General features: G+C 44.9%; 1 protein-coding gene across 1 annotated transcript; it reads right to left on the bottom strand.

Moving 5' to 3' along the window:
• Positions 1-625: 625 nt before the first annotated feature.
• LOC130096621 (sterol 26-hydroxylase, mitochondrial-like) lies at positions 626-6512 on the bottom strand. Its single transcript, XM_056263190.1, has 9 exons — positions 6168-6512; positions 5640-5830; positions 5244-5443; positions 2021-2218; positions 1760-1923; positions 1497-1663; positions 1306-1387; positions 1008-1208; positions 626-915 (listed from the first exon to the last, which is right to left on the bottom strand). Exons 1-9 carry the CDS (start codon positions 6405-6407, stop codon positions 787-789), a joined length of 1572 nt encoding a protein of 523 aa, XP_056119165.1. The 5' UTR covers positions 6408-6512; the 3' UTR covers positions 626-786.
• Positions 6513-14751: the final 8239 nt, after the last annotated feature.

The raw sequence follows: 14751 nt of genomic DNA, 5'->3' as shown, positions 1-14751 counted from the left end.
TCTCTAGGTATGGTGAAGGGAATGTGATGATGTGGGATATTTTAATTCCATAGGCCAAGGGAACTTTATCAGGATGCATATTATCCTGGATCCATGAAATAACTGGCCTTTAAAAATAAAAATCTGCCTGACTCTATGGGAATTTAACATAGGGGGGGGGCCTGACTTATGCACCCTGTATTTTAAGGAAGAACATTTATTTATTTATGATACATTATTCATACACAAAGAAAATTGGTGTCCTTAAAGGTTGGATTTTTCCTCATTTTTCTAATTAAGGCATTAAGATCAATTTCCAAAAGATGATTTTTTATTCCTCTTTTTAGGCAACTTTAGCATGGGGGTAATAACTTATTCACACCACTGTATATATAGTGTATAACATAGTTGCTGTTATTTTTATTTCCCCTCAGCGTTCCAATATCTATTGCAATGATATTATAAATATTCTTAGATCCCCTTCCGCTAATACTGAACAATAATAAAACACAGATATTTTGGAATCGTTAAAAAGTTTAATTATTTCTTAATTCAAATTCATAAAAATACATTTATATCAGCATTATGAAATACAACGCACAAGAACAATTTAAATGGCAAGAGCTGAAATTGGGTGGGAAAAAAGTATTTTTCACAGTGTAATACAGGGTCCTTTATATTGCACATTCCAAAGCAACAGAATCATATTCAAATGAAGATAAAGAAGTTGACATTAACATGATTCACTTCAGCTAATAAGTTTCATATGCACATGCAGCTTATGTCTTGCTGAAACAGTGGTCTTATTTAGCTATGTAACTTCGGTCTCTCCACAAAGTGGAGGTTAACCTTTCTGTCTGGCACAAGCACTCCACGACTGAGTGACTGAACCTCACCTACAGTTGGGTCTGGTCTGATTTCAAACAACTTGATTAGCTGGAATGAAAAGATTCAATCAAAAAGCACAATATATAAATGTAATAGAACTGTCTGGCACAAAATCAAAAATAAATCTCTGTTTCTCTTACCCTTGCCAAAGCCAGATGCATCTCCAATTCAGCAATGCGCCGGCCAACACATCCTCTGACTCCAAAGCCAAATGGGATTGACCCAAATGGGTTGGGTCTTGTTCTGCCATCTCGGAGCCAGCGGTCAGGTTTGAACTTCCGTGGTTCTGGGAAGACTTTCTCATCACGGCTGATTGCATAGTGGAACAGAGAGAATGTTGTCTGTTTAAAAAAACAACAACAACAACGTTGATTTAGTTATGCCAGGTTTTAAACTGATAACACTTCTTTTATTCTTAACAACATTAGAACAATATACCTTTTTAGGGAAAAAGTGTCCACCAATGACAATATCTTTTTCTGCAATGAGACGAGAATTTATGGGCACCACAGGATACATCCTGCACAGTAGATTACATGTGCAAAGAGATTATAATATGCAATTATATGCAGAATTTGCTGTATTTTGCTTCTCAAAGATATACCATGTTACACAACATAATCCTCCACCTTAGTGTTTCCTTGATGACAGCTTTGAGGTAAGGCATGTTGTTCACTTCCTGTGCTGTTGGGACTCTGTCGCCCTTTAAGACTCTGGTTACATCCTGATACAGAGCCTCTTGAGCTTCTGGATCTCTTGAGAGGAGATACAGTGCCCACAACATGGTGTTGGAGGTCTAGAACACATAAATAAATAAAGCCTTATGTTCTATCATTTTAAAACTCTTATATATATTGTTTAAATAATCATAGATAGAGTACTTTTTTCTTACTGTGTCCACTCCAGCCAACAGAAGCTCAGAAATGCTTCCATAAACATCTTTACTGCTCATTTTAACATTGGAAAGCAGATAGGTGAGATACTCCCCAGCAACCTCCTGATTTGCATCCACGCGCCTCTGAATGGCCTCCATCTTCATGTCAATCATCTTTATGGCTGTGCGTAATCCAAGTACAATACATCATCACACTGCACAACATGTCTGTATCTCTTGTAGTTTATCTGAAGATGATGTGTGAACTAACAAGCTTACAGAATTTGAATATGCCATCCCAGCTTTTGAGGTACCACTGCCAAAATGGCAAGTAACTGCGAGTCCAGTTGGGCAGCATCACCACAGGCATGCTGTAGGTGAACATTTGTGCAATAGAATTAATGAAATCCTGTGTCTCTGCAGGAATCTCTTTCTCCAGGCAGCCAATGCGCGTCTCAAAAAGAATGGATGAGATTCCTATATGAGAAAAGCAACAGGCAGAAAATTCACAATTATTGTGGGCAAATGGAAAACGTTATGCTATTAGTTGGCACCCATGATAAACTGGCATGCACATTAATTGCAATGATAATATAAAGACTATAATTTGGATTTGTAAATTGGATGACTTTAAAGTGCCCCTGTTATGCTATTTTAAAGTTTCCTAATGTTGTTTTGAAGTCTCCTACTACAGGTTTACATGTGTCAAAGGTCAAAAAACTGTTTAATTTTCTCATAAAACAGATTTGCACATCACCACATTTTCAATGATTCTCAAACGACTCGTCAGATGAATCAATCCCTCTAAATCCCTCCTTTCCGCGAGCTACTCTGCTCTGATTGGCTAGACAGCTCAGTCTGTTGTGATTGGTCTATGTGTACAGCGTGCGTGTCAAAAACAAAAACGCCCATTGCCATAAAAACATCAGCTGTCCTGAGGCTTCCTATACCGTAGACTAAACACAGTAAAGAACAATGACGTCGATTTTACCATATCAATCCGAGCGCGAGTCCGATGATGAAACACTGTAAGAACTATTCATTCAACCCAAACCTCCATCGCAAGATGACTCGAGCAGGACCTTTCTCAGTGATACACTACTCAGTTTGAGGTACATTATGAGATGTTGCAACTGTAATTCCTCACCATCAGCATTAAAGGGTTAGTTCACCCAAAAATGAAAATTCTGTCAGTATGTACTCACCCTCATGTTGTTCCAACCCCGTAAGACCTTCGTTCATCTTCGGAACACAAATTAAGATATTTTTTATGAAATCTGAGAGCTGGTTCACTCCTCCATAGGCTTCTTCAGGGATTGAACTTGCCGGCCTCGAAAAGTTATTAAAGACATTGTTAAAATAGTCCAAGTGTATACAGTAGCTCAATCTTAAGTTTATCAAGCGACAAGAATACTTTTTGTGCGCAAAAACAAACAAAAATAACGACTTTATTTCAACTATTCATGTCCATCTCCTTGGGCCTCGAGTCAGTTCACTAGTGTAATAGCGTAAGCTTCTGTTGTTGTTGTACGTCACACGCATCACGCACATGACCAGCGTCGGCCAATAGTGAGCCTACGTAGCTGAGCCAATAGTGAGCCTACGTAACTACGTAGTGACGTAGCTCTATGGAATCACACTACGTTAACTGACTAGAGGCCCAAAGAGAAGGAAATGAATAGTTGAAATAAAGTCGTTATTTTTGTTTGTTTTTGCGCACAAAAAGTATTCTCGTCGCTTGATAAACTTAAGAATGAGCCACTGTAGTCACTTGGACTATTTTAACAATGTCTTTAATAACTTTTCGAGGCCGGCAAGTTCAATCCCTGAAGAAGCCTATGGACTAGTATGGAGGAGTGATCCAGCTCTCAGATTTCATCCAAAATATCTTAATTCGTGTTCCGAAGATGAACGAAGGTCTTACGGGGTTGGAACAACATGAGGGTGAGTAAATACTGACAGAATTTTTTGGGTGAACTAACCCTTTAACAAGTGCATGTGTGAAGCAAGTTTGCAAGTGTCTCCTCTCCACCAGTAAGCTGGTGTGTGGTGGGCGTTCTGGCGCAATATGGCTACCGTCGCATCATCCAGGTGAATGCTGCACACTGGTGATGATTGAGGAGATTCCCCCTTCTGTAAAGCGCTGTGAGTGCCGAGAAAAGCGCTATATAAATGTAATGAATTATTATTATTATTATGTCCATCAACAAACCGATTATTTTAATTGTACTTATTTATTTACCAAGTATTTTTCAAATTTATTGCGGTGAACATGTGGAAACTGTATCAATAACAGTGCATACATTAGCCGAGCTCTAGCGTGAATGACTGATGTAACATAAACGTTGGTAAAACAAATCTTTCTCCATGCTTAATCTTTCCTCAAAGTAGTGAGAACGACAGTCAATCTGCATTAATAGACAGAGTTTTAGGTAATAGTGGCCCACAACTGATCAGCAGAAGTATTTCAGTAAGACAGTAATAATGTGAGTTAACCAGTCAGCAGGAGACCTACACAATAAAAAACTCAAAACTAAGTATTTTGAACACCATCTTTCAAGAGCAAGCGGTTTGCGAATCCTGCATTGAACTCTGAGATTTAAGAAGCAGTCGTCAGTAAAATAAAGGGAACACAGCTAAAGTTAAGGATTATACTGCTGTGGTATCGTGGTAAAGATATATTTTAACCACTGATTCTTCACATGCTCATCCTTGGGCAGTGAAAAAACATTCACATTGTAGAGCACAGCATCTTCTCGACGTGATGTTATCCAGTATCAATAGGAATCAGCTGCAGTGTTTGAGGTTCAAGTTTTCCCTGGTAAGTGGGCGTGCAATACGCTAATGATTTGTCTTGACGTCACAACGAAACGGCTTATGACTCGTTTGAAAAACGATTCATTTCATTGACTAAGAGTCGACTCTTACTTTTGAAAGACAATAACTTTATATACGGTACACTTTCAGATTTAAAACTTTGCAGGATGTTTTCATTCACTTAGAGCTATGTTACATGCTACATGAAAGGCCATTTTCAAAAATCCATAATAGGGGCACTTTAAAACTTTGTTGTGAAACATCTGCTCACTGTGCAGCACCCAGAGCAAATCGCTGTTACTGTTGCATTAATTGTGACAAGCCAGTTGTTTCTTCTATTGTCTGATTTTACAATAAGGTTCCATTTGTTAACATTAGTTCACTACATTAGTTAACATGAACTAACAAAGAGCAATACTTTTACAGCATTTATTAATCTTAAGTTAATTTCTACATTTATTCTTAAAATCAAAAGTTGTATATGTTAATATTAGTTAATGCACTGTGACCTAATATGAACAAATGTATTTTTGTTAACATTAACAAAGGTTAGTAGGTGCTGTAAAAATATATTGCTCATATAGTTCATGTTAACTAATGTATTAGCTAAATGTTAACAAATGAGACCTTATTGTAAAGTGTTACCGATTTTATCTAATTTCAAGTGCTTATGGAGGGGAAATACCTTCAAGGGAAAACCGGTAAAGCTCATTGGACAAGTTAGGTACAAGATCACCAGTGGGGCTCATTTCCCGTAGATAGTAAATCCGTTTGATGAAGTCTTTGACCACCGCATTGACCACATCTCCATACTGAACAGAGTTCTTTGGATGCAGCATGCGTTTGTTCAGCACTGACCGCAGTTTGTACCATTTCTCTCCTTCTCTGTTGAAGAACATATTCTTTTTTCAAAAGAGCAACAAAAAACAACATAACCTGATAAGTTTACATAACAACACACAGCTACATTAGCCAAATGCACTTTGACCTCATAAAATCTCCTGACATGACTAGTCTTACATAATGTAGAAGTTCCAAAACAAATGTTACAGATAAAAACCATTGTGCCAAATGTTTTTACTCTGAGAAAGGGCCGTAGCCGATGCCTCTCATGTCACGGTACTCTGTCCACAGAGTCATGTGTCCTCTGCAAGGAAACTTCTCATCTTTTCTAAGGACTTCCTCCAGTAAGTCCACACTGTTTATTGAAATGGATTGGAGGTTTCCAACATTCACTTTGTACAAGGGACCATAAAGCTGTTTATCATATAACTGGAGAGATGAAAAACAAGAGGTGAAGAACAAACAAGATGTGCAAGTGAAGAAAAAAATCTGGTTAATTTTGAGCTAAATTGCAATGCACCTCCAATCTGGTTCAGAGCAACAAATAAACAACAAGCTTACTGAATTTTAAAGTGTTTAATTAGAAAAGTTTAAACAGAAAAATTAGAAAAATTTAATTAAAAGACAGTTGGTTGCTTTCTATTAAGTGTCTTTAAAGGCAAAACATTGACAGTCTGAGTACATAAAAGAAGGCAAAAATCATTTAAACAGTCCTGCAGTTACAGTCACATGATAAATAAACTACGGCTGTGTTTTCTTTCTTTACCTGTAGCTCATGCACGCGATTCAGGTACCCTTTAAAGATCAGTCTGTACAACATCCTAAATGTGTTGATCTCTGGGAGGTCAGCCACAGTCTTGAGCTTCCCGTGGCTGTCCTGGACAGTGACAGAAGCAACAGCATTCCCCACTGCCCCTCTCCTGTTGTCCGTGGTTGTTGTTGTGGGCCTCAGAAAACCAAATCCAATCCTTCTTTCTGCAGAGCTCAATGCAAAACGAACAGCCATTATGGAAGCAGGGAGAAGAGTGAGGGAAACACTGATCCTCTTTCACACGGGAGTTCACACAGGAGGGAGAGGGAGGTGGGGCAAAAGCCTCTCTAGTTAACCCTTCGATATCTGATCGCATTCTCATAAAATAATGATACTTCACCTCTGGAGAAAATCGAAATTTACTTCACTCAAAAACATGATAATTTACTCACCCTCATGTCATGCTCCTCTGTGGAAGAAAAAAGCTGCTCTTTTTCATACGATGAAAGTGAATGATGACCTCTTTTGCGAATTTCTTCTTTTGCGTTACACCAAAGAAATTAGGTCAAACAGATTTGGACTGAGGTAGTGACGGTAAGGAAACAATGACAATTTACATTTCGGGTGAATTATCCCTTTTAAAACATTAACCTCTGTTCTAATTCCTACAGGGTTGTAGCGAACAAATACAAACAAGGTTTTGAACCTTTTCAAAATCACATACCTACTCGGTTACTAACGTAACCTCGGTTCCCTGAGAGGAGGGAACGAGTATTGCGTAAGTAGCTTACGCTATGGGAAAACTCCTTTTCTCGAGAAATATTGAAGTCTTTATGTAAAACGCATTGCAGCTGCACAGCATACAGCAATGAGCGAGGCAGCTCGGTCATTGGCTGTGGTGCGGCAACTGCACGAACCTATGACGGGGCGACTCTGAACCCGCTTACAATGAGCGTGCTTCGCGCCCGCGCGCGTCAGAGCCCACCAAGATGGGCGTGGCCAAGGGCTATATATTGGGCGCCCCGTCGTCTGAGTTCTTTAGGTTCAATCGACTGAAGCGAACTGACCAAGCACAAGCACGGCAGCTTACGCAATACTCGCTCCCTCCTCTCAGGGAACCGAGGTTACGTTAGTAACCGAGTCGTTCCCTTTCGAGAGGTTCCTCCTATTGCGTAAGTAGCTTACACTATGGGAACACCATGTAAAACGCCGTGCGTGCTGACTTCGCTCTATTAAGCCGGAGGCAGATGCCTGAGCCTTTAAGCAAAGTAATTATCCAACGAGCCGGCCGAAGGCGGGCTTTATAAGGGACAATGTGGAACGGCCCGATGGGCGTCCAGAGAAACACACAAGCACATTTTTATGTACTGATATGCATGAAAAATCCTCTAAGTCAGTCAGAGACGGACCCTTTAAGGGAGGAGATAATGCTCAGCATGTACACACTCCAGCCTATGCATAGCTAGACCGACAGTATGTTGGAGTGCAATGAGGGGACCTGTAGGTTATAAAACCTGATAAATGTTGACGGTGAAGCCCAGCCTGCTGCCGCACAAATATCTTGAATGGGTATCCCACTCGACCACGCCCACAAGGAGGCCATGCCTCTCGTAGAGTGAACTCTGATGCCCAAGGGGCACTGAAGGCCCTTGGCTTCATAAGCCAGCGCTATAGCATCAACTATCCAGCGCGATATTCTCTGCTTTGAAACAGCGAGACCCTTGGTGCGGCCGCCAAAGCATACAACAATTGCTCTGTCTGTCTGAACAGGGCAGAACGTTCCAAATATACTCTGAGCGCCCTGACCGGGCAGAGTAAATTAGCGTCGCTTTCGTCCGCAGGAGAAGATAGCGCGGCCAAAGATATCACCTGTGCTCTGAAGGGTGTAGAGAGCACCTTAGGAATATACCCGTGTTTTGGCCTGAGGACAACTCTGCTGTCGTTAGGTCCAAACTCCAGGCAGGCAGCGCTTGACAGAGATGCTCACAAGTCTCTGAGCTAGAGTCCAAGTCAAGTCTCAAGTCTCTGAGCTAGAGTCCAAGTCAAGTCTCAAGTCTCTGAGCTAGAGTCCAAGTCAAGTCTCAAGTCTTTGAGCTAGAGTCCAAGTCAAGTCTCAAGTCTCTTGTGGTTATAAGCGTTGCATCACGTACAGCGACCCATCCAGGTTGCTTAGAACACTGCATAACTTTATATAAGGAATTCAAAGCATGTAATATGTTAGGTTACACTTTATTTCGATAGTCCACTTTAGACATTCTACTAACCATGTACATTTTCAACTACATGTCAACTAACTCTCATTAGAGTATTCGTAGACTGTAGTAGACTGTCAGGTTATGATGTGGGTTTGGAGAACAAGTTGACTTGTAGTTGCCAAGTTACTTATAGTCAGTAGAATATCTGTTGGGGAACCAACAAAATAAGATATTATAATACATAATTAGCAGATATTAAGCCTACTAATACTCTAATGAGAGTTAGTTGACATGCAGCTGCAAAGTTACTTATAGTTAGTCGAATGTATAAAGTGGACTATCAAAATAAAGTGGTACCATATGTTATTATGACTCCTTTATCTATTAGTATACAGTATCAGCTTTGATTTTGGTATATAATCAGTGTAAACAGGCTATTGCAACATGACAAAAACACCAAGAATGCTTTACTTTTAGTTAATTTCTTTATTTTGCCTTGTAGCTTGAACATACCAAGACATAAGACCAAATATAGAAAATGATATAACTCACAACACTAAAATTGACACACTCCTATTTAGTGCAAAACATCAGTGTAGCTAAATGCAAATAAACTATTGCGTCCAAATGAAATTAACACTACAGTGCACTTCCAAAACATTCAAATGCTCAAAATATTTAGTGTAAATGTGAAGCAACTGACCAACTTATGGCATGTAACTTGTTAAGAACAAAATGTTTAGAAATAAAAAAAATCCAAAGGGTGAGATCAGACTGGTTAACCTTCTCTTCTCTTAACACACTAGGTATGGGCCACAAAACATTTCTGGCTTCTTCTGGCTGCACTGCCTATGCAACTAATCATAGCTTATATACTGTAAGTCAACACATCCCAGACTCTCAAACCAGTGTAACGTTATAACTAAATGAAACTGTAACGTTACATAAACAACAATAATCCTGTAACCTGTTTGTAGACAACGGGCAGCCAGCGGCACGTAAATGATTAACATTACGTTAACTTAATCGACCACCACAAGTTTGGCAATTAAACAAACGCTCATTCATATTTCATAAGGAAGACAATCGGAGTTAACCTCCCGTAACGTTAGGTAGCTAAAGCAATAAGCAAGCTAACGGTAGATGGTCAATGCTGAGCTAAACATGTTTACTCACCTATCAGGGTGCGTTTTCAGACGCCTGATAAAATTAGATGTAGTTGAGCCAGAATCTTTTATCGTGATACTGCATATTTTGCATTGAGCGCTTCTTTTTAGCGCGTCTTGTTTGAAGTTTTTGAACCCAAAGCTAACGATGAATGGCACAGCAGCGGCCGGTGCAGTCGAACTTTTTTGTTTGTTATCCTCTCATGTGTGGTCGCGCGCGCGCTGCCAGCAATAGGCCACGTAGTACGTGGTTACGTAGGCAGGTTATAGGTAACGGAGGGAGGGGGGTAACAGCGAGCTAATCAGACGTTTCCTAAAAATAAACATTGTTCACGAGTCCCGCAGCTCGAGTCCGAGTCGAGTCTGAAGTCTTTCGAGGACGAGTCTCAAGTCGAGTCTGAAGTCACTGTGTGTGGGACTTAAGTCGCACTCGAGTCCGAGTCTCAAACTCGAGTCCCCATCTCTGGCGCTTGATGACAGTGCGTGCAGGTCGCCCACTCTTTTGACCGAGACGAGAGCCAGCAAGAGAGCAGTTTTGAGCGAGAGCTGTTTAAGGTGCACAGTTCGGAGGGGTTCGAACGGGCACTTTTGAGTGCGTCCAGGACCGTGGCCAGGTCCCAGATCGGCACTGAGGGGGGGCGTGGGGGATTTATCCTCCTGGCGCCCCTCAGGAAACGAACAACTAGGTAGTTTTTCCCTAGTGTGCGTCCTTCTACGGGGTCGTGTGATGCCGCTATGGCAGCCACATATACTTTGAGCGTGGAGGGGGTGCGGCCTGCCTCCAACAGCTCTTGTAAGAAAACGAGCACACTCGGTACTTCGCATGTCTCAGGGTTCAGGTTCCTGGATTTACACCAGTCACTGAACACCTTCCATTTCTGGGCATATAAGCGCCTCGTAGAGGGCGCTCGCGCCTCAGTGATGGTTCTCAACACTCCACTGGGGAGGTTCCCGGGAACCCGTTGAGGGGCCATGCATGGAGGGCCTACAGATCGGGGCGGGATGGAGGATCATCCCGTTGGCCTGCCTGAGGAGGTCCAGCCTCAGCGGAATCGGCCATGGAGCAGATTGCATCATCTGCATCAGTTCTGGAAACCACGCCTGGTTCTTCCAGAGTGGGGCTACCAGGAGCACTGCACATTTCTCCTCCCTGATCCAACTGATGACCTGAGGTAGCATCGCGACCGGAGGGAAGGCATACAGCGGGCGGCTCGGCCAGATTTGGGCGAGCGCGTCTGTGCTCTTTGAAAAGAAGAGAGGGCAGTGCGCATTTTCCTTGGAGGCAAAGAGGTCGACCTCTGCTCTGCCAAAGGTTTGCCATAACCACTGAATCGTCAGGGGGTGGAGAGACCATTCTCCTGGGAGAACTTTGTCTCTGGACAGCATGTCCGCTCCCTGGTTCAGAACACCTGGCACATGCGCTGCTCTCAGCGAGCGCAGGTTGCGCTGGGACCATAGGAGGAGCTCCCTGGCCATCGAGTGCAGGGAGCTCGATCTGAGTCCACCCTGACGATTTATATACGAGACTACCGTCATGTTGTCCGTCGTCCTTCAGGTACGGAAGCAGGGCTCTGAGAGCCAAAGCGACCGCTTTCAATTCCAGACAGTTTATATGTAGGCGCTTCTCCGGGTTTGACCACAAGCCGGAGACAGGCCTGCCCTCGTAAAGGGCCCCCCAACCTATTTTGGAGGCATCTGTCGTGATCATTTTTCTCCTTGTGTTCACGCCCAAACTCACACCGGACTGATACCAGTCGACAGCTTTCCAGGGCGTCAGGGCTTTTACGCAGCCGTGATTTCCTCTGATTAAAAAGTGGCCCGAGCGCCACGCATGAGTGGGGACACGGCTTTTGAGCCAGCGTTGGAGAGGACGCATGTGCAACAAACCTAGCTGGAGTACAGCTGATGCCGAGGCCATGAGACCGAGCATCCTTTGAAATCGCTTGACGGGGGCGCGCGCGCCCGCTCTGAACGATGTTGCAAGGCGCCGTATAGTGAGCGCGCGCGCGCTCTGATGAGAGGCGCGCCGTCATCTGCACTGAGTCTAGCACTATTCCCAGAAAAGAAATATTCTGGCTGGGGGATAGCATGCTCTTTGCAAAATTGATTCTTAAACCCAGGCATTTTAGATGACTGATAATCCAAGACCTGTGTGTAACTAACTGGCTCTCTGATTGTGCTAGGACTAGCCAATCGTCGAGATAATTTAGTATTCGCACTCCCCGCTGCCTCAGGGGGGAAAGTGCTGCATCCATACATTTCGTGAATGTACGGGGTGCCAGTGACAGGCCGAATGGTAGTACTGTGTACTGGTATGACTGTCCCTCGAAAGCGAATCTCAGAAAATGCCTGTGATGAGGCGCTATCGGAATGTGAAAGTAAGCGTCTTTCAGATCCACTGATAGAAACCAATCCCCCGGGCGAACTTGCGCGAGGATATGCTTGGTTGTTAACATTCTGAACGAGCGAATCATTAAAGCTTTGTTCAGATGTCTGAGATCTAGAATGGGGCGGAGACCACCATCCTTCTTCGGGACGAGAAAATATCGACTTTAAAAACCTGCCTCGCTCATAGAGGGAGGGACTGTTTCTATAGCGCCTTTCTCTATCAGTTTGAGCACCTCGGTGCGTAGAACATGTGAAACATCTTTTCTCACTTTCGTCTCGACCACCGCTGTGAAACGGGGCGGTCTGCGAGCGAATTGAAGCGAGTAACCGTGTTTTATTATGTTCAAAACCCATTTCGGCATGCCGGGGATATTTTCCCAAGCTTTCGCTCGCACAGATATGGGCTGAATGCTGGCTGGGGGCGTGTCGCAGTGACGTATGGCTCCCGCCGGCAAATCGCCTTGTGCTAATACCGAGCTTACAGCTGTCAGAGGCGCGGGCACGTGCTGAGCAGCTTTGTTGAATGCCGAGTGCAGGGGTGCGTGTGAGATTACAGGCACGCTCGCCATTAAACCCACAGTGTGAGATGGGGAAATGTTTAAGACTGTATGGACAGTGCTTATGAGTGGGGGTGCATAGACTGTGGTAGGCACGCGCGCCACTTTCATACAACTTCCCGCTCGTGGCGGGAGGTTTTTGGCCATATAAACAGTGTTTGTGAGTTGGGGTGCGTGCATAACAGCGGGCACAAGCGCTACTCTTATAGAATTTCCCGCTTTTACTGGGGAAGTGTTTATAACTGTGGGAACAGTGGTTATGTGTAGTGGTGCATACGTGACAGTTGGCACACAATCTACATTTATGGGGCGTCCAGCCTGAGCTGGGAAAGCATTTGGCACTGCTTTGACAGTTTTGATATGTGGGAATGCGCACTTTGGTGTGGACACGTGACCCTTTAATGACACAGGCAGAAAATGGCTCTTTATGTGATTTCTGTGTGTCGCCGTAAAAACGGCGTTTGTTTGCAGGTGAGCGAGCTGTGTGGCTGGCACATTGGCTGCTGTACAGACATTTCCAGCCGCCTGTAAGGGGACTGGGTAATGTTTTAAACGTTTTGGAGAGAACGGTCCGGCTTTTGCAAGACACGCGCTCTCCCTTTTCCTCCCTGTAGCTAGGAGGACTTACGAGGCTCTGGGTTCAGCACAATCTTGGGCCGAGGTCCCCGTCGCTCGGGCGGTTGCTTCCTGTTGGCAGAGCGCGAGCGGCGACGAAAGTCAGTTTCAGGTCTGGGCTGAGAGACGGGAGGCGCCGTCTTAGCTCGCTGCTGCTGAGGCGGTCTTTGGCGGCTCTGCGATGAGCTAGATCGCTTGGGCAGGAAGTGTGATTCCTTAGCCTGCGAATCCTTACGGGCTTCGGTGAAGCGCTCAGCGAACTCCTTCACCGCTGGTCCGAACAGGCCACTTTGGGAGATAGGCGTGTCGAGGAATGATGCCTTATCTGCATCCTTCATCTCTGTTAGCGTCAGCCACAGATGGCGCTCAAGGACAGTTAGGTTAGCCATAGCACGGCCGATGGATTGGGCGGTGGCTTTTGTGGCTCGCAGTGCTATGTCGGTGGCGCTGCGCAGGTCCTTGAATGCCTCAGGATCAGATCCAGACTCGTCCATACTGCGGAGAAGTTTAGCTTGAAACACGTGGAGGACAGCCATAGAGTGAAGCGCTGATGCAGCTTGGCCGGCGGCGGCGTATGCGCGACCGGCGAGAGCTGAAGTAGACCGGCAAGGCTTCGAGGGATGAGAAGCTTTGGCTTTCCATCCAGCGTTGGAGGGTGGACACAGTTGATTGGCCACAGCCTCCTCGAGGGGCGGAGTCCCCTCATAGCCTCTTTCTTTCACGCCGTCCACAGAGGAGAGCGACAAAGAAAAAGAAGGCTTCAGGCGAGCGGAGTGCGGGGCTTTCCACGACTTCGTGAGTTCGTCGTGAACTTCCGGGAAGAAAGAGGAGGGCCTTTGCCGAGGGGCCTGTCGGCGCCCCTGCAGGAACAACTCGTCCAGTCGGCTGCGGGCGGGTTCTTCCGGGGAAGACCAATCGAGCCCGAGGTCTTCCACGGCCTTAGATAGGATGCGGACGATCTCCGAGTCCATGCTGGAGCCCACGCTCGTGCCCGCTAATGTCGAAGGACGAGCCCGGCCAGTCGTCGGATGCAGCATCACAGGAAAGGCTGTCATCCTTGTCGTCGTCATCCCCTGACGCGCCAAACGAGACGAGACCCATCGCTCGGCTGGAGGGGTGCTGGTCCGCCTGTGTGAACTGGACTGGCAGAAGAAGATTCCTCGCGGCTGTTTTGAGTTTAGGTTACTACAAGCAATGTCGACTGAAAGAGAGCAGATCATGTTGGAGTTGGAGCTTATCGAGGTGGAAAAGGTAATTTTTTTGTTTTTTTTAACAGTTTCGCTGTACTTAGAATTTAAAAATGGCGGGCGGTGCAGAAGAACACGCCGGAAATACATAGGAGGAAACGCGATGCTCCCAAGCCGACCAATCACAGATCTTGCGGTCCGCGTCGTCGCGACGTGTAGTTAAATTTTTGAGGAGGTGCGCGTCAGGTTACGGCGAAGGGTACGGCGTATGGTACGCGTATGTGCGTATGCTACGCCGTACCTACTGCGCGCACCCGACGCAGAAGTATAAATTGGCCTTAAGGGCACCCTCTGCGTGGTCCGGTCCCAAGCAGCGGGTGCAAATGATGTGACGATCCCCGTCCTGAAGAGGGCCTCGACACGAGGCGCAGGAAGGCATTTGAAACAACACCTTGAATTTGCTCTTTTAGAAAAGTGTTGCGGGGGCGAAC

This window comes from Rhinichthys klamathensis, unplaced genomic scaffold (genome assembly GCF_029890125.1).
Source record: "Rhinichthys klamathensis goyatoka isolate OS25496 unplaced genomic scaffold, OSU_Roscu_1.1 h1tg000201l_1, whole genome shotgun sequence".
Classification (NCBI taxonomy): domain Eukaryota; kingdom Metazoa; phylum Chordata; class Actinopteri; order Cypriniformes; family Leuciscidae; genus Rhinichthys; species Rhinichthys klamathensis.
This window is presented reverse-complemented; position numbering and strand designations above follow the sequence as displayed.

Bases quoted from the DNA above. Each gene is read 5' to 3' on its own strand.
- LOC130096621 (XM_056263190.1), bottom strand. From the start codon at position 6,407: ATGGCTGTTCGTTTTGCATTGAGCTCTGCAGAAAGAAGGATTGGATTT. The intron at 5,831-6,167 runs GTAAAGAAAGAA...TCATCTCTCCAG, and splicing joins ATCGCGTGCATGAGCTACAG to TTATATGATAAACAGCTTTA. The intron at 916-1,007 runs GTAAGAGAAACA...TTTTCATTCCAG, and splicing joins TGCATCTGGCTTTGGCAAGG to CTAATCAAGTTGTTTGAAAT.